Source organism: Limulus polyphemus, unplaced genomic scaffold (genome assembly GCF_000517525.1).
Source record: "Limulus polyphemus unplaced genomic scaffold, Limulus_polyphemus-2.1.2 Scaffold2036, whole genome shotgun sequence".
In the NCBI taxonomy this organism is placed as follows: Eukaryota; Metazoa; Arthropoda; class Merostomata; order Xiphosura; family Limulidae; genus Limulus; species Limulus polyphemus.
The window spans coordinates 79,169-98,254 of NW_013667646.1; the positions used below are offsets into that span (position 1 = coordinate 79,169).

Here is a 19,086-nt window from a genome sequence, read left to right on the forward strand (position 1 = left end):
AGCAGGGGGCGTGACACTAGTCACGTGACCTCGCTGACGCGACAACATATTCCACATAAAAAAAAAACAGTCCAAAACCCTGTTGTAATTTTTTTTTTAGATCTTCACCTACAGGATTTGAACCTGACACCAGCCGCACTACAAAGGAGTGCTCTACCAGCTGAGCTAATTAAGCGTTAATCGATTAAAAATTCCGAGTAAGGCACTTATGAACATTAATTTTGAAGATCAGAATCAGATCACGTCTACTTCATCTAATTTGAACAGAAAACAAGTGCAAATTCTTAAGCCTCTGTTTAACCGAGTATCAAACTGGTTTCTCCTCTTTTTACTATTTCCATTATATAAATAAGTTCTTTGTAGAAAGGAGCCAAAATTTCACATAGTTATTCAAATGACACATCGCTAGGATCTAGAGTTAAATTAAACTTCTTTCTATTAATTTTTACACGCAGAATAAAGCTTAAATATTGAAAGTTTTGTTTTTTTCCAAGTTGATTTTTTCAATGATTTTCCACGCTATAGTTCAGTCATTAAGATTGTCAGGATAATTTTGAAGGGTAGAAACACACTCAATAGAACCATTTATTCTGAGTATTATAAGCGCGTTTAAGTATCATTGTCAAAAAAACTTTTCAAATTTTTGCATCGAATAATTAGCAACAAATTTTCCAAAATAGACCAGGAATCTCACCAGCTTCCAAATCAGAAAATTATCATTTCTGATAAGCTTTTGCTTCTTACATTTAGGCCACTTTTCTGTTTACTTTTTTGCCAGTTCTATGGGCTTTCAATTTACTAATTAATTTGACAGGGCGTAATGAATTTTGGGCTGGCTATTTTATAGTTGTAAACATCAGAATGGTCTTAATTAATTAAAGTGTTAAATTATTTGCATATTGTCATAATATAAATAAGAGGTTCAGTATTTACATCTTATGACAAGTATAATTGTAAAACATTTTCGCAGTATGATGTCACAGCGCCCTCTTTATTAGGACGATGTTGTGTCATGGCAGTCCAAAATAAGTGTAAAAGAAAAGATTTGGTTAGATCTATTAAATTTGGTGTCCCTTTTTATTCTCGTCATAAAAGTGTCTTTTATGTTGGAGATGAAGAATATAATCCAATCGATAAGAATGGAGCAGAAGAAGTCACCGCTTCTTTGAATTTTGATAAAAAGCAAAAAGAAAACCAGTGGTGAGAAGTTATTAATAATAATAATAAATAATAGTTATTATTATGAAATTACTAATTAGTTTCATATATTGAGTATAATTTACTACCAGTACCATTACCAAAAGTACTTTATGGAGTTTGGCAGTAATAGTAGTACTACTACTAGTATTAATTATAATATTATCACAGTTCATGAATAGTCATAATAATTATGTGTATTTTTATTTTTGCGAAATAACAGTAACAACCAATGTACCATCATATGGGAATAAATTAAGATATGTTAACTTGAAAAAAAGAAGGGTAGGTGGTGAACTTGTTGACGTTTACAAGATTATGTAGAAAAGTTTAAGATCTGGAAAAAGTGGACTAGGCTTCAACTGTGACAGTTTTATTTATTAACAGGGTAGCTAACTTATGAAATGAGTTGTCATCAGCAGTAGTTGCCTGCACCTAATAAGATTAAGAAGACGAAGAATTGGCAAATTTCTGAAAAATAAAGTGTGGGTGTGAAGAGATAGCCTTGAAAGTTGAAGGATCAGCTGGTCCATTGTCTATATAATATATATCTTGTTACACATTTATAAATATATTAAAAAAAATTTGTATGTTATGATCATCATGCAAGCAGTGATTTATCTTTTTATATAAAAGTATTTGGTTTATCAGGAACTATGCGGAACAAAAATGTAAAGAAGAAAGTAGTTCAGGAGATGATCATTTATCCCAACCAGATGCAGATCAGTCTTTGAAGTCTGAAGAAGAAATAACTAAAAATAGAGTTAATTACTCCCTAAACAGGTTTGGTTTAATAACTTAGTGTGATCAGTTTTAAAATATCAGGTATATATAGGTCTATATTTATTTATTTTTTATTAGAGCAGGGTGTGATGTTGACTTTAATCTTCTGAACTTTGTGACTCGTATATAAATTTACTAATCTAAGATCATTATTAGAAGGTGAAACAGTAATTATAAGATTTTTTAAATTTTGTTTTCTGTATGTTTTAAGGACTATATATTTATTTTTTTTACTGAATATGTTTTTAATGTGTAAGGGTCTAGTTCCTTTACTTGACTGTAAGTTGCATCTTTTTTTAAGATGTTTTAGGTGGTTTTCATATTGACTTTAGTAGCTTGACTGAAATAAATGTTTTATTCATGTATATTGTTTGAATGAAAAGTCAAATGATTTAATTTGATCCTCTGTATAACAAAAACAGTAAACCCATATTTTCCATAAAACCCACAAATATTTTCCCAAACTGATTACAGTTTTTGAATTTTTATATCTGGAGTATGAAATTGTATGTTTGTGAATTTGATTTAAAATTATAACAGAGAAATAGTGTGACATTAAGGTCTTGGGTGTTGCTAGCTGTGAAGAGGTTCCTGCTGCTATACAAAAGGATTTAGATCATTTAGTGAGTTGGGTGAATAAATGGTAGATGGGTTTTAATTATAATAAATCTAATATAATGCATGTGGATCATCATAATTTGGATGGGAATAGCCTTAACAATGTCATGAAAGAAAGGGATCTTGGTGTAATAGTTGATTAGTCTCTTAAGCCATCCAAGCAGTATGCTGTTGCTAGTGGTAGGGCAGATAGGATTTTAAGTTGTATCTACAGAAATATTGAAGAATTGTTGGAAAGGTTTCAGAGTAAGGTTGCTAGAATTGTACCTGGGATGGAAGGAGAGATTAAGATCTCTGAAAAATTTTTTTTTTCTTGAAAAAAAGAAGAGTTAGAGGGGATCTGATTGAAGTGTTTAAGATTGTAGAGGGAATTGATGGTGTTAATGCATCATCTTTTTTTTTTTTTCATACTTAACAGAGAGAATAGTAGGACTAAGGGACACAAATATATAAATTTTGGCAAGATAGAAGTCATCTTCAGCTGGGATGGGGTTATTTTTCCGACAGCGTGGTTGGCCTCTGGTGTGGGTCGCCTTCGGATGTTGTGGAGGCAGTGAATTTGAGTGAGTTTGAGAGAAAGCTTGATAACTATATGAATGACAGGGCTAGCTTTAAGATTTTTATTTTGTAAGTTTAGTTATGTAATAGTTTTAGTTTAATTTAGAGGATGAGACAGCCGAGATGGACCAGTAGTTCCCTTGTTGTCCCTAAACATTGTTATGTTAATTATGTTCCTGCTAACTGTGCACCACTTTGTTAACCACAACTAAAATTTTGAAACAACACAACAATAAAAAACCTAATGTACATATGAGGATATTTTTGAATGTTGAATTTCATGATAATAACATTTTCTCTGAGCAACTTTTGTGTAAGCACCATATTATTTTTCTTCAGCAAGATTAGTAATTTAAAACACGTAATCTACATTTTGATTAGTGCTTGTGACAAAACCCCTTAGGCCTAAAGATTTAATGAACTTACAAGTTGCATTAAAGTTAAAAATGTCTACAAATTTGTTGTAACTACTTTGAGGTTTGTAATTTTGTAAATAATGATATTTTTACTATCCAATTTTGCCCAAACACTTGAGGTCTTGAGTCAGGAATAACACACTGTAATTTATTTTTGGTTAGTTTGCAATGATGTGAACTTTTAATTACTTTTCAAATGTTAACCAAAAAAATATAATTTATTATCCAACCAATATTATTTTGATATTTAATACTCCTTCCAGATCATGTTCTGCACATTTTTGTTGTCAAAACTCTATTATGTAGCATTTCAGGTTGTAACATAGTTATCATACTCAGTAAGTTAATTATGAAGATATTGGGTCTAATTGGGATACAATTATATCTGTATGTACATTAAAGTCATTTGTAAATAACAGTTTCAGCTTTATGCACAAAAAGAGAAAACACTGATTTAACATTTAATCTTTTTTTTTATACTAACTGTTTAATAAAATGTCTGTTGTGTACAGTTGGACAATTCTACTTTACTTCCTGTCTGAGTGAATTCTTCTATCAAGTAAAAGTGGTGCATGACCTTTGACTCTTGTAATTTCACTATAATCTGGTCAACTAGACCTACTGTGCTTTCTTAATTATCACACTTCTATCAATTATTGTAGAAAAGATTTATTTTTTTTATTGTATTTCTAGTTCTAATGAAAAATAGTGTTAAGAAAATATGTTCAGGTTTGAAACTGTTTTAATGTTCAAATTACCAACTTTTTTGTATACCTTCACTACTAATAAGGTTGCCCCCCGATGGACAGTGGTAATTTTACATTCTTACAATGGACACAGTGTACACAGTAGATAGCCCAATGTGGCTTTGCTCTAAAATAAGCAAATTAATAAGGTCCACATGTTGAACCACATTGGGTAATTTTAAGTTTTTGCTTGTTACAACACTCATTGTAAAGAACTGAGTGTAGTAACTTATTTACTGAGTAAAATATCTAAGAAACACCAGCAGAAAATAGTGTAATGGAATTAACTGCAGTACTGATGGCATATTTATTAACATGTTTTTGTGTGAGTCAATATATTATAATATATAATAAAGTTGTGGGCTCACAAGCAATTTGATGCATAAATAATTTGTAGAAAAAATGTTTAGAAAAGTCTATAGAGTTTGCATGGATCTTATTGGTAATTCTAGGGTTAACATTTTAGAAAACAGGATTATCTATCCTTCAGGCTATTTAGTTACAGTGTCGTGCAGGAATGCTGATGAAAGGTGGAATTTTCCAAAGCTGCTTTAACTCAGTAATACATGGTAAATCTAAAAAAATAGGCTGGGACTTTTGTTTCTTTTTTTTTGCCAAAATTTACAATTGATCATAAACAAAATGACATTTAGTTACAGTATGTTTAGACATTATTTTGAATAATGCTAATTTATCCATTTAAAAATCTGTTCATTTAAATGAAAATGATCAAAAGTAAAGAAGAAAAACTTTCATGTGATCATAAACAGGACAATGTAAGGAAAAACCTTGTGTTTGTGATCATAGAAATGCAACCAAGTAAGTTTGATTTTGTTTTCACATCAAAGCGACATAAGCTGTCACCTTAATAATACTTAAATTTTTTGATATGTGCTATCACCGTAACAATACTTAGATTTTGTGAGTTGATTAATTAAGTATTATTGTGGTATTAATTAGGAGCACTTTCTGTTTTAGTGGTGCATAATGAGTACTTGTACATAAATTCACGTAGTCCTCAGGGATTCGAGTATTGGGAGGATCAGTGTATTACAAGTGAGAACAGTTTATTCAGTTAATTTTCAAATGTCTTGTAAATAGAGAAATGTTAATTCAGGAAGTGAAAAGATAGCGTTTGTGTGTCAGGAAGACACAATTAATGCCATATTTTTAAATGTTTATATCATATGACCAAGTTATGTAAAACATTGTTGAACTAACATTGTGTGTTGCATTATTTAGCTTTCTTAACTCTTTAAACCCGATCAGATACTACCAGCATCTGGCTGGACATCCTGATTTACACATCACAAGGTGACAGTGTACGATAACATTTATGTCTCTTTGGCTAAAAACTAATCCAATCCATGTTATTATTCACTTTTTTGTGAACAGACCGGAACTTTCTTAACTCTTTAAACCAGATTGGATACTTCCAGCATCTGGCTGAACATCTCGATTTACACATCACAAGGTGACAGTGTACGATAACATTTATGTCTCTTTGGCTAAAAACTAATCCAATCCTTGTTATTATCCACTTTTTGTGAATAGACCGGAACTTCCGTGAAGCACTGTCGTTTGTTTTAAAACAAATTTCAGATAAACGTCAGAATGTGCAAAACATTATGAGTTTAAAGAGTTAAATCAGCAGAAAAGGCTTCCACACTAATGATTATTATAGGTGATGTTTCAAGTGCAGGTGTTTTTCCTCTGGAATTTAAAGCAGTCTTATGTAACTCTGACACTTGTTAAGATAAAAAAAATATAGGGGCACATTGCATGGGCTGAATATATTTATTCTTTGAATTTGATATTGAATCTTCTGACTGTGATAAACCATAAATCTTGTTTACCCTTTCCATGTGTTGAACCATAATTTTAGTTTCCGTGGTAATTATAGAGTTAGGTGTTTGTGTGATACCATTTGGCATACCCTAAAGACTAAAAATTGTTTGATTTAAAGAAAAAAAATATTCAAAATATGTAGTTAAATCTAGGGTAGATGTGAAGAATCATGAGTATTGATGGGACTGTTTTTTACATTAAGTTTGTGTTTTACCCCATATTTAAGCTTCCACACTGTGTTAAAGGAATTTGATCTGTTCATAACACTTTATATAGATCTACCTCATCGAGTATGATGGAAACCAAATCCTGCTCTCCTCCGCCTAAACCACCTCGTCGACGGCATTCTGGCAAATCACTAACAAATTTAGGTAAGTTACAATTCAGTTAATTAGTTTTGCACATGTAAAATAAAGTGTATAACCTGCTAGTAAATGATAGTTATCAACACATATAGACCAGATAAGTCTATCAGAAAGAACTAAAGTCAGAAATATGATTGTTGTACTAAATCATAAAATAATGATGCATTATTTTGGTGATTGTTTAGACTTTAATATGAAGTATAATGGCACATGCTTGTTTTTTCTGGTATGATGCCTTAGCTCCTCTAACATAATAGCTTTCCTTGATTTGTGCTGCCTTCTATATGCGCAAATTTTGCTCGCCATTAGCCTTGAGGCTCCTACCTAACACCACGTGTTTACACATGGTATAGCTATGTTGTAACATGCAACAACCTTCCACCAATAGGAGTGCAACACACCCTGCTAGCACTGCTGACTTCTAACTTCCCTCTATACTTTAGAGCACAATTATCACTTCTTAATTTGGCACTCGTGTAACAATGCTGTTAGTCTTGGCTATGACTGTCCTATAGGCTCAGGGTCAGTAGCGCTCGTTTTATTTTGGTTTATGGACCTTTGTCCTCTGTTTGCAGCCAGTTGTTGTGTACTGGGATTTTTATCAGAGAGCCTTAAACTTCTTTTTTTCCTCTTCTTCTCCAGTATCTCCTGTTCTCATTATTTTGCATCCTTCAAGGGATCTTGTATCTTGCCAGTATTGGTCTGTGGCATTGTTGGTCCTAATGGATAATTACTATTGAATGGATGTCTCATCCTCTTACAAGTTTTTCTTCCCATCTTTTTTGTGGTTCCCTAGGAATCTGTAGATAGGTGTCGAGTCTTACATCTTTCATGTCTCAGTCAGTTTCTCGTCTTCCCTTGATTTCTCATGGGAAATTTCTCACCCTATGGTGGTCTTTTGCCCTAAGTCTTAGAATGACTGAGGTGAACATCTCGGATGCTTCTTTTCTTGTTTGGATCTGTTCCAACAAGCCTCCTACAGCCACCTTTTTCTCCTCCTTTGGGAGGTGGCACATCTGGGTTGTTTGATTCAACTTGGAAGAGTTACATCTCACATCTGTTTCATTTCTCATTCATTTTGGTTTTTTTTGTTTGTTTGTCTCCAGGGCCCAGCCATTTACTCTTCTTTTGAGGGACATGGAGTGATTGGTTTCCAATATTAAATCATCTTTTCCCCTCACTGTATGGAAATTTCTCTTTCTTTTGAGGACTTAGGTTTCCATGGTATCCCATATCCCCTTAAGTCATGCTCATTTGCAATGTCTACAATGGCCTGCACATTCTCTGGATTCTTGGTTGGGTCCCTTGTCCTCAACCATTCTCCTTCCTAACTCAAATACTTCATCTGATGACTTGATAAAACTACTCCTATAGTGGGTATTCCTTTTCCCCTCATCTGGATCTCTTTCTGTTTCCAGTTGCCACCTTGACAAGATGGTGGGCATGTCTTGAATCTCTCATTTGAATATGGGTCTTTGGTACCGTGACATATTGTCCCTTCACATTCATCTCTTAGAACTTCTGATGGTTCAAGTGGCTGTGCCATCATCTGGCTATTCTTCTTCTTGATGTTTTTGCCACTTGTCTCAACATCCTACTTTCTCTTTTCTCTCCCCCTGTTCCTCTTCCCTCAGCTTTACCTGGGGATGCATTCTGTCAGGACTGGTTTATTTCTCCATGTCTACCTTCCTACTCATTGTCTTCCTCTTATTTTTCCTAATTCTGGGCACTTCATGATTAGTCCTTTACTGATTCTACTTGCATCTTTTCCACCTGGATTAGCGACATGTATCTTTACAGTGGGTGAATAGTCTGTCCTGGTATAGATGTGGTATGGTCTCCCATGAGTTTGTTCGTATATCTTAGGGTATCACACTCCATGGTTTCTCTTTGGATGCCTTCTGAAGAGTGCTCATCTAGGTAACTTTTGCACCAGTTTTTCTACTGTTTTAGTGTGGGATTCTACCTATTATGTGAGGGGAAGTAAGTTATTGTATTGGAAGTTAACATATTTCCAGTACATACTTACTTCCACTCACACTTCACACCCATTCGTTTTTTGCCGAATCTCAAAGTGATGATTGTGCTCTACAGTATTGAGGGAGTCAGCTATGTTAGGAGGGTGTGTCACACTCCTTTTGGTGGAGTGCTGTTGCATGCTCATTTGCATGTTACAATGCAGCTATACCATGTGAAAACATATGATGTTAGGTGGGGGCCTCAAGGCTAGTGGGGAGAAAATATTGTGCATATAGAGGGCAGCACAAATCAAGAAAAGCTATTATATGAATGGAGGTAAGTATCTATCGGAAACACAGTGTTGGAAAATGCTAACTTTAATGATTTGAGTATATTCATGATGTCAGAAAAACACATAGGTTCAATAAGTCTTGATACAAATTGATAAAAATCCTATAACCCAAGTGCTTTCAAAAGGTGGACCTTTATTCTTCAGGGACAAACTGGGAATGGTGGTGTAACCAAATGAGTGATATATATATATATAAAAAGAGTTGAGTGATGTCATGATGGTCATCTGGTCTTCCAGGAAATGTGTAGTTTATTTTTCCATGTACTTTTGTAAGTGTTTTCCATTTCTGGCCAGCAATGAGAGTGTTATGTAAATAGGTATTAGGGATATTTTGCTTTAGAAATGGTTAAAAGAGAAATAAATAAAACTATACTCAAGTATTTAAGTAAAATAAAGTTGACACTTGAAGACTGATTTAAAAAGAGATGTTAAGCTAAATGATTTATACAAATGGGTATGGAAAATTATCTTAAATAGATAGTAAGTTTTAGAAAAATTACAGTTTATGCTACATTAAAGAAATAAGCAAAGAATTAAAATTATTTTTCTGGCAGAGATGAAACCAGTGATCGGAGATCACCAATTCCAGGATCTAGATTGATTCCACAAGGTTGAACGATGTTTAGATTAGCGATCCAATAAGCTTCTTTTATCTTTCTATCAGCTTTAGTTTTGAATCATGTTTCAATGGTATTTGTGTTAAATTTTTGATCCTCTAAGTAGAAAAAAATCTGCAATATGTACAGTCTTTTTTTTCAGAGCATAAGAATAATTATTTCTAGCCTATATTAGTTTTCATACAAGTGAAGCTGTCAAGAATGTAATTATTTATAAATGTTTGTTGCTTTGATTTTATATTACCATAACCTAAGAAATAAAGTAAAATTGGACATTTTGACCTCTATTAAGATTGATCATCCATTCTTTATGTATATTTCAGATCCTGAATCATCCGTAAACTTGAAAAAACTTGTCCACAGACATAATCACCAAAAATATTCAATGTCAGAAAACTCTGAATCTGAAAGCTTAGACTCTTACAAAAAAAACAAAAATGACAGACAGAGTTTAGATGAATTTTATTACTCTCTCCCTGCTAGACTCTCTCAGGAAACTTCCTTTAAGAAGAGTAACAGTTCACCAAGGTTAGAGAAAAAACAACTGTTTTGTAGTACTCCATTATGTAAGGAATCTCGTTATTGTTCACCTTCTTCCACAAGCCACTCTCTAGCTTCAATATATTACACTCCACTTGAATATCGAAACAAAAGTAACCATCTTGGACTGGATACTTTATGGAATAGCTACAATCAGGTTTTGTATCCTCTTAAAAGGTCTAGTGACCAGACTTTGAAAACCAGTTCTTGTGGACTGGTAAAAAACGGTGGGATTGGAGAGTTTTCAGTTAAAGGTGTCAAAGGCCCTTTTCACAGAAGACATCATAGCGACCCATTAATTCCATGGGATGAGAAGCAAAGCAAAAATAGGAACTCCAAGAGAAGCAGATCTTTTGTAGAGTCAGATTCTCGAAATATTTCCTATGCTACTCACAGCAGCCATATCAAGGGCAAACATTTACCCTGGGCAAAGCAAGATCCAGAAATGTTAATGGAGGAAATTAGAATGCTTGAAGAGATTAATGACAAAGTATGTTTACTTAACTAGATGTTTGTTTATCTTAAATTTTTGTTATAAGTCTTTGTTCTGTTTTCTAAAACTTTGTAGGATGAAAGCTTTAAAAATGTGAAAAAATGGTGAGAATGCTTCTCATAGATATCAATGTTTGGAACAAGTATTTAAAACTTTCTTCTGAAACACACTTACCTCCTTTCACACTATAGCTTTATCCTGACAAAAAGTTCTCTTCTCTGCCTGTCTAAGCAATGGTATGAATTCTACCTCACTTGCTCCAGTCTTTATACCCCACTATATCACTCCTAGTGACTTGTGACTCTTTCTACCTACATCCATGCTCCCCTATACCTTCCCCATTATTTTTTCTTATTCACTTTTCTCAACGGCAAATAAATTATGAAGACGGTCTTATGTGTTTACTGTGGGTTTCTCTTCATCAGCACTAGTACTACATTTGCAATCTTTTCTTTTGGATTATTTTAAATCTTTTTTTCATGGGACTTGAGTTTATTGTTTATTTTATTGATTTTACCAAAAAAATGGAGACGTTTTTTTGAATATCAATACTCACGTTCACGTTTCAGACACAGAATTGCCTGATGCTCCTCCTCTACCACCTCATGATTCTAATGTTACCTAAAAAAAGGGGGTGGCCATCTTCTGCAGAAGACATACAGTTCCTTATAGGGTAGTCTTACATGTGGTCTAATATTTTTTTCTCCTGTTGCTCTGAAGCAGAGTTTGTGGGAGATTAAGGGTGAACTAGTGAGAATTTAGACTCTATTTTTCCAGCACCTTCCTTTGCTCAGACTACTAAATATGAACCTTGGATGGACATCCTGCTTTTTTGCACTTTTTTTTATACAACTAGTATCCTATGTTTTGAGTATTTATCCTATGGCTTATGAATCTTCACCTTCGTTATTTGGAGAAACTACTTCATCAGATTACCTGGTCCTTCCACCTTTGCCAGACAATGCAGTGCATACAAGGTGATTTGCAGATCATTCGAGGGAGGGTGCTGCTATGCTTTGTCCTCCTTGTTAATTGAATCAGCATGCCTTGGCCTTCCATCGCCTGGTTAACCTTTATTTGGACTCTCAGATGTCAGACCCTCTACTTCCTATTTGGGGCCCTAGACAAGATGCCACTGTTCATCTTACACAATCTCAGTTCTCCACAATTTGTCTGTCACTTACAAGAGTATTTTTTATCATCTTTGCACCTGTTGTCTAAGGTCTATCACAAGTCTCCTGCTCACATTTTGGAAGATCTTAGTCATTTATTGACTTCCACTGTGGTTAGGTTTTAAGCTTTTGCTCTCTCCTTGGTTTCTTGGTTGGTTTGCTGCAGGATCTTTTGGAGAGAGATGCCTTATTGGAGGGAGTTTACCTTCCTGCATTTGTCCTTAGGGATCTAAGAGAAGCTCCTTTTCTTAGACAGTCTTTTTTTTGCAGGAATTCCAGAATCCATAGAATCTCGAGTAAAGGTGGCCCATCTACATTCTTCATTTTTTATATTGGCTTCTTGACTGCCCCAAAGTTCTTCTACAGGATGGTTTACTGCATCTCCCATTCATGTTTCCAGACCTCCTGCTTTGGCACCACAATACATTGGAACACAAGGGCAATTTTGACTTTACTAGCGTGGATCCTCCTCCAAGGTAGATCACAGATTTCAGAATCAGCCACTGCGTTATGGGGTCAGGTCTTGTGGGGGGGTCTCATCTCAGAGAATTCATGTCTATATGGGAGACATCACCACAGATCAGTGGGTCATTCAACTTCTCAAAAGAAGATTTCAACCTCCTCTATCTCTCATATCCTCTTACATCCAATTGTTGAGCACAAGCCATTCAGAAACTTCTGCAGAAAGAAGCCATAGAGCTCGTCATCTCTTCTCTCAAGGGTTTTTATCCTTGGCTGTTTGTAGTACTAAAAACGACGGATGAGTGGTGACTGGTCATCAGCCTATCTAGTCTCAGTTGCTCCCTCAAGCCTCCTTGGTTTACAATGGTGTAATTTCTTTCCCTTCTGTAGCTCTTTTCTCCGAGACTATGGATGACAAAATCTGATGTCACATATGACGAACTTCATATCCCAGTTGCCGAGTCTTCAAGCCGTTATCTCCGTTTTGTGCACGACAACCAGGTTTTTCAGTTTCATGCTCTGCCATTTGCCCTCGCATATCCTCTATACATTTTTTGCCAGATAGTCAGAGCTTTTTTGTGTCACCTTCACTCCCTCACCATTATATGGATGACTGGCTTCTTGCCCCTTCTTGCCATATGGCAGAACTACACACTCTAACTCTGGTATCAGAAGCTGCGAGAGCTTGGTGTCTTATCAAAAAGTAGAAGTCTATTCTTACTCTCACACAGTATTTCATACATTTAGGGGTTTTTCAATTTCAGACTCAGCTGGAGCCAACCTTCTTCTCTACTCTTTCAGACCATGGAACAGGTGGTTCTTCAAATTCAGTTGTCTCCTTCTCCACCAGCATGCACAGTTCTATTTCTTTTGAGGATTTGGGGATTCTTGGAATCACTCTTTTCTTTAGGTTGGGGCTACATGAGGGCCTATCAATAGTTGTTATGGGACCAGTGGAACATTTTCACAGACGAGCTGGATTGTCCAGTGAGACAGTCGGATTACAGTCTGCTGGAACTCAGCTGGTGGTTTAACAGGGACAACCCAACCATAGGTGTCCCTCTACTACCTCCATATCCAGAGATACATCAGTTCACTGATGCTTCTCTTTAGGGCTGTGGTGCTTGTATTAGACAATATGGAATTCAAGGAACTTTGGACTGTAGAAAAAGCTTCTCTTCACATCAACCTCTCAGAACTTTTAGCAGTTCACTGAGCTATGACTCAGGGTCTCAAATTGTTGCGAGGGAAGGTATTAATGCTTTATTTAAACAATTCCACAGTAATTTCATCTTTTTCAAAGCAAGTGGGCACTCCCTATAGATCTTTTTATTTTTGAACATTGGATCTTCTCTTTTGGGCACACAAACACCAGATTGTTCTCCTTGCTTGTCATGTTCCAAGGGTAATGAATCTCATCCCAACAGAGATCTTCCTACATAATGGATATTTCTCTTCCTCAAGTTTTTCATTGGATCTGCACTTTTCTTGGGACACCACAGATCGAGGTTTTCGTCACACATTGGAATGCTCAGCTCCTCTCCTTCTGGTCTCCAATACCCACTCTCTGGCTTTGGGAGTAGAAGCTCTCAGTAAAGATTGGATGGGTTTTCATCTTTATTCATTCTCTTTGATTTGTCTGCTCTCCATGGTTCTGGCACTGATTCACTCCATGTCCTGTCAAGTTCTTCTGGTGGCACCATATTGGCTGAGTCAGCCCTCGTTTCCACTCCTCCATTAGCTTCAGGAGTGTCAACCTCTTCCCCATCCTCCCTGGCCATCTCTCTTTATGTTAGCTTTGGTCAGACTTTTTTCATCCAGCAGTCACCATTATTTTACTTCACACCTGGCTTTTATATGGTCCATCACATGACATTAGGGATTGACATCTTAAATGGAATTCTTTTTAACACATTTCATTCAACATTCTTCTTTGGAAGTTTATCAAATGGAAATGGTTTACTTATCATCAGTGGTCTCTCAGACATGGGTGTAACCCTTCGTGTCTCACTAAGTTTTTGACATGGTTGTTTGACAAAGGTTGGTACCCTGTATAAGGCTGTCTTATATCAGCTCCTTTTTGTTTTTCTGTTTGATGAAAAGTTTTGAATCTCTGGTTTTATCCTTACTTTTCAAATCATTTCAGGTTATCTATTTTTTTCACGCTTGCCAGATTCCTAACTGGGATATCATAGTGATTCTCCATGCATTATCATGTCCACCTTTTGTATCTTTGGGGTCATGTTCATTTACAATGTTTTCTTCTGTTATTGGCTAACATGGTAGAAGTTCAGATGTGTTTCAACTCCATGTTCTCAAGACACTGTACCTTTCCTACTATGTTCTGTTGTATCCAGACAAGGTCCTTACTACCTAAAATTGCAACAGCTAGGGAAGGAGATAAAATTTTCTGTCCTATTCATCTTTCCTTCCCTCCATTAACCATTTATAAGACCTTTCGGATCCAGATTGTCTTTTATGCTGCCCTGTTTGGGCTCTCATATGTTATTTGGCATGCACTGAAGCATTTTGGGGATCATGTCACAGTTTCTTTATCCATCAGAATTCTTCAATTTCTCGCAACCTATCCCCTGTCACTTTGACAAGTTGGATTCATCAGTTGGTTCGAATAGCTTATTCTGGTCTTTCATTGGAAGAGCGGAGACTTCTTTGGGTCTATATCGATGTTCCTGGCAGTTTGGTTGCATCACCCGCTGGAGGAAATTGTACAGGCTGATATGTGGACCACAGCTAACACCTTTTTATTGCTTTATTTACATGATTTAGACTGTTTCCTTTTCGAATGGGTTTCGGCTACCCCCATGGCTATTCTACCTGCTCCACCTTGTTTGTCACAGAGATGAGTAACTTCGTTTCTTTCCTTTTCATGGGACCTTCTCATCATTCTCATTTGGATCCGACTCAGCGGCAAGTGTTGCCTTGTCAGGTATGCTTTTACAAATCTGCACTAGCTATCAGTAGACCAATAACTGCATTCTTGGTAGCAATGAGCTCTGTTGAGATGCGGTGTTCCATGAGACTGCTTGACACTTTCCAGGTGGAGAACAATTGTTCTGTATCAAATATCACATACAATAGTGGACTGCTACTCATGGACTATCATGAGTAAAGCATAAGGGAACTTTGCCCATACCTGCTAACCCCTGGATTGAACAAATTGGGTTTGGTTTGCATTTCAAAATAAGAAACGTGGTTCATCTGTTGCACTGTCTCTGGAGCATTGTTGCTCAGGACTTCCCAGTGTGAGTTCTCCCATCTCTCTTCTAGTGGAGCAAGGGAGTCTGTAATTACCACTCTCATTTTCTAGTCACTGGGGTGGTGGACAGAGGTCTATTCCTGAGTGATGTTAGAACTGGGCAAAGCTGGTTACCTTCCCATTCTTAACCCTGGATGATTTTCCCAGATGTTGGGTGGGGAACCAATCCAGCCTATGTGGGAGCCTCCTCATAATTCCAGTTCAGAAATGACACTTCGCTATCCGGTTGTGTGAGCATGGCCCTTCTTTTTGGTCAGTCTCTTACTTTCTGTGATCATGGAAAAGGGCCCTCGACTACTTGTAATTCCACATGCAGAGTGTCATGCCTGTGAGCTATTGGTTGAACTTTGTTTGTTCCACATCCTCCTTGTAATGCTGGGAGCAAGAGGTGTTACCTTGCCTCTTGGGTTGAGGGGTTAGAATTTCGGTTCGTAATCCCAGGCTGAATGATCTTTGTTTCTTCAGGTTGATTAAGGTGTGAATTGGTCCCATAATTCTAAGTTTGGTTTCTTACATTCTGAGCTTCTTCAGGTTGAGGGGGAGGACGTGTTCTGTTGGATGTTGCTTGCCTTCCCTTTGTAATTCTGGTGACTTGACATGCAACATACTGTATCTTTCAGGTTGGGTTCTCTTCATATCATATTTCTATTATACAGTTATATTATATTGTGGTCCCCATGCTCTAGACACTACACCTTATATCTAGCTTTGAGTCCATAACCCTATAGTTCCAACGATCAGACATGGAACCTTGTTTGTGTCATTGGGGCCTTTACAAAACTCATGATAATGAACAGTGTTGACTCTGTAGCTGGTTGGCCTTTACTGCTCATGTTTAGATTTCACTATATCTGGGCTAAGAGCATACCTGTTACAGAAGTAGTGTGGACTCATACTAGTGTGCTTTATTATATTTCAATATTGCACACCTGTTTTTCCATGTGGATCTTACCCTAACTGGTCCCTCCAACTGGTCAATGTGGGATTTTAGCTAAAGTGTGAGAAGAGGTGCCTGTATTTTGCAAGTTTACATTTTCCTATACTAAAAATGTATTTCCGATGATACCTATCTCCTCTCACACTATCTAGCCACTATAGTCGGTTTTCTGGGTCTGATAATCATGCCAGTCTTGAAAAAGTGAATAAGAAAGAATAATGGGGAGCCTATATACTGATCGGGTATAGGGGTGCATTGACACAGGTGGAGAGAGTCACAAAATTAAAATCACTAGGGGCAATATAGTGGGGTATAAACACTGGAGCAAGTGATATAGAATTCATACTTAGATGGGCAAAGAAGAGAACCTTTTGTCAGGATATAACTAAAGTGTGAGAGGAGGTAGGTATTATTGGAAATACATTTTCGGCATAAGAAAATGTAAATTTATGATGATTAATTTATTCATTGATATAATGCAATTTACTCCTAGCTGGATTCTTTGATGCATTGGATAGAATGATGAAGTTTAAAAAGCTTTAAGGTTGGTAATTCTTACATAACTTTATATGATAGGGCTTTTCATGTTGAAAATATGACACATACCCAACATACACATTTGTGGAGGCTAATATGACACACTTCTCTTTGCATAGACTAATGTGAGACTGTAGACTGATGTGAAACACCCATTTGTGGACATTTGGTGTTGTAAAATCAGTAACTAAAGGGTTTCCAGTGAAAGAGGGTTCTGATAAAATGAAATGACAAATCATATGTGTGCTAATATGTAAACATTGAAAATAATTTTTTTGCATAAATAAAACTCGTACATAATAAAGGACTTGTCTGGCTTGAAAAACTTGTTAAAGATTTAAGATTAGTGTGTAGAAACTAAAACTTGAAAATAATAATAAATGCAAAATGTATGACCTTAGCAAAAATATATTTGTTTAATCACTAAACATGATGAACAGTTATGCCCATTATGTGCATACAAACATAAGAAAAAGCAAACTGACAGAAAAACAGTCGATTGACAAAACCATATTGGATGTAGCCATATAATTAATCAATAACATTACATAATATTTAGGGACAACAGGGGACCTACTGGTTCATCTAGGCTGTCCCATCCACTAAACTGATCTAAAACTATTAAAAAACCCTCAAAGCCAACCCTTATCATTCATGTGTTTGTCAAGCTTTCCTTTAAACTCAGTTAAATTTACTGTCTCCACCACATCTGATGGCAACCCATTCCACAGGCTAACTATTGTGATAGAAAATTAAAACTGTTTTAGCTGAAGGTGACTCCTACCCTTCCAAAATTTATAATTGTGTCCCCTAGTTCTATTATTCTCATCATTAAGTATGAAAAAAGATGATGCATTAACACTACCAATTTCCTTAATAATCTTAAACACCTCAATCAGATCCCCTCTAACTCTTCTTTTTTCAAGAGAAAACAATTTCTTCATATGACAAACATTTCATCCTTGTAGCCTTCCTCTAAATCCTTTCCAACAATTCAATGTCTTTCCTAAGGTAAGGAGCCCAAGACTGAACACAATACTCAATATGTGGCCTAACCAGTGACCTATACAATGAAATTATAACCTCTTTAGACTTGTATTCAATATTTATCTAGATACAACCAAAAATCCTATTTGCCTTAACACTAGCAAAAGTACATTGCTTGGATGGCTTAAGAGACTGATCAACCACTACATCATGATCCTTTTCTTTCATAACACTGTTAAGGCTATCCCCAACCAAATTACACTTATAATTCAAATTATGATAACCTACATGCGTTAGCTTGCATTTATTATAATTAAAACAAAATATGCCATTTATTCTCCCAACTCACTAAATGGTCTAAATCCTTTTGTAAAGCAGCAGCATCCTCCTTACAGCCAGCAGCAACCAAAACCTTAAGTAACTTATTGGCCATTTCTTCATCTATATCATTGATGTAAATAAAAAAAGAGCAAAGGTTCTAAGATCGAGCCCTGAGGTACCCCACTTGTAATATTAATCCAGTTTGACTGCACTCCATTTATAACAACCCTCTGCTTCCATTCAGCCGCTTTTCTATCTAATCAACCAAGTTATCCCCCAAACCTATAGAGATAATTTTCTTTCACAATCCTTTTACATGGCACTGAGTCAAATACTTTCTGAAAATCCAGATACATCAAATCTACACCCTTATTTTCATTTATATCACATAAACGTTCAGAAGAATTCAAACTAACAGCACAAACCAAATCATCAGACAAAACATTCTTTAAGTTTATGATTTAACAGAAAAGTATCTGTTGATAAATAGTCTGCATCTGAACTTCCAAAGCTTCAACTTATTATCCATAATTATTCTTTTCTTCATCTTTCAGCTCTAGCTATTGATGATCTTAGCCAGGACTGATCTAACCTTTTGCTGTATGCTTCTTTGGAGGCCGTAGCCATCCGTGTTTCCTTGAGTTGTGCCATCAGTGTTTGTTCTCTCTACCTGTCTCCTGGGGAGACATATGATCAATCGGACCTTGATGCTCTCGTTGACCAGTTGCCATCTCCCTTTTTACTTCTGGGAGACTTTAATGGACACAATCCCATCTCTTCAATATTTGAACATATATTTATTTTCATGCACCTAGTCAGTCTTTTACTGCCATTGACCTCTCGATTTGCTCTCCTTAACTTTTCACTCGCTTTTTTTGGATGGTCGATAGTTACCCAAGGG

The 19,086-nt window shown here is 35.9% G+C and overlaps 1 protein-coding gene across 5 annotated transcripts in view; it reads left to right on the plus strand.

The window, feature by feature from the left end:
• The first annotated feature begins 1,006 nt into the window (after positions 1-1,006).
• LOC106465747 (mirror-image polydactyly gene 1 protein-like) overlaps positions 1,007-19,086 on the plus strand; it is a 41,714-nt gene continuing 23,634 nt past the window's right edge. For 2 of the 5 annotated variants that reach the window (XM_022393661.1, XM_022393662.1), the window contains exons 1-4: positions 1,007-1,200; positions 1,849-1,980; positions 6,443-6,537; positions 9,783-10,489. In XM_022393661.1, the coding sequence (XP_022249369.1) occupies positions 1,013-1,200; positions 1,849-1,980; positions 6,443-6,537; positions 9,783-10,489 (1,122 nt within the window). In that variant the 5' untranslated portion in view covers positions 1,007-1,012. Of the gene's footprint in view, positions 1,201-1,848; positions 1,981-3,058; positions 3,162-4,708; positions 5,801-6,442; positions 6,538-9,782; positions 10,490-19,086 lie in introns of those variants that run through there. The other 3 variants (XM_022393665.1, XM_022393663.1, XM_022393664.1) reach the window with 3 other exon arrangements.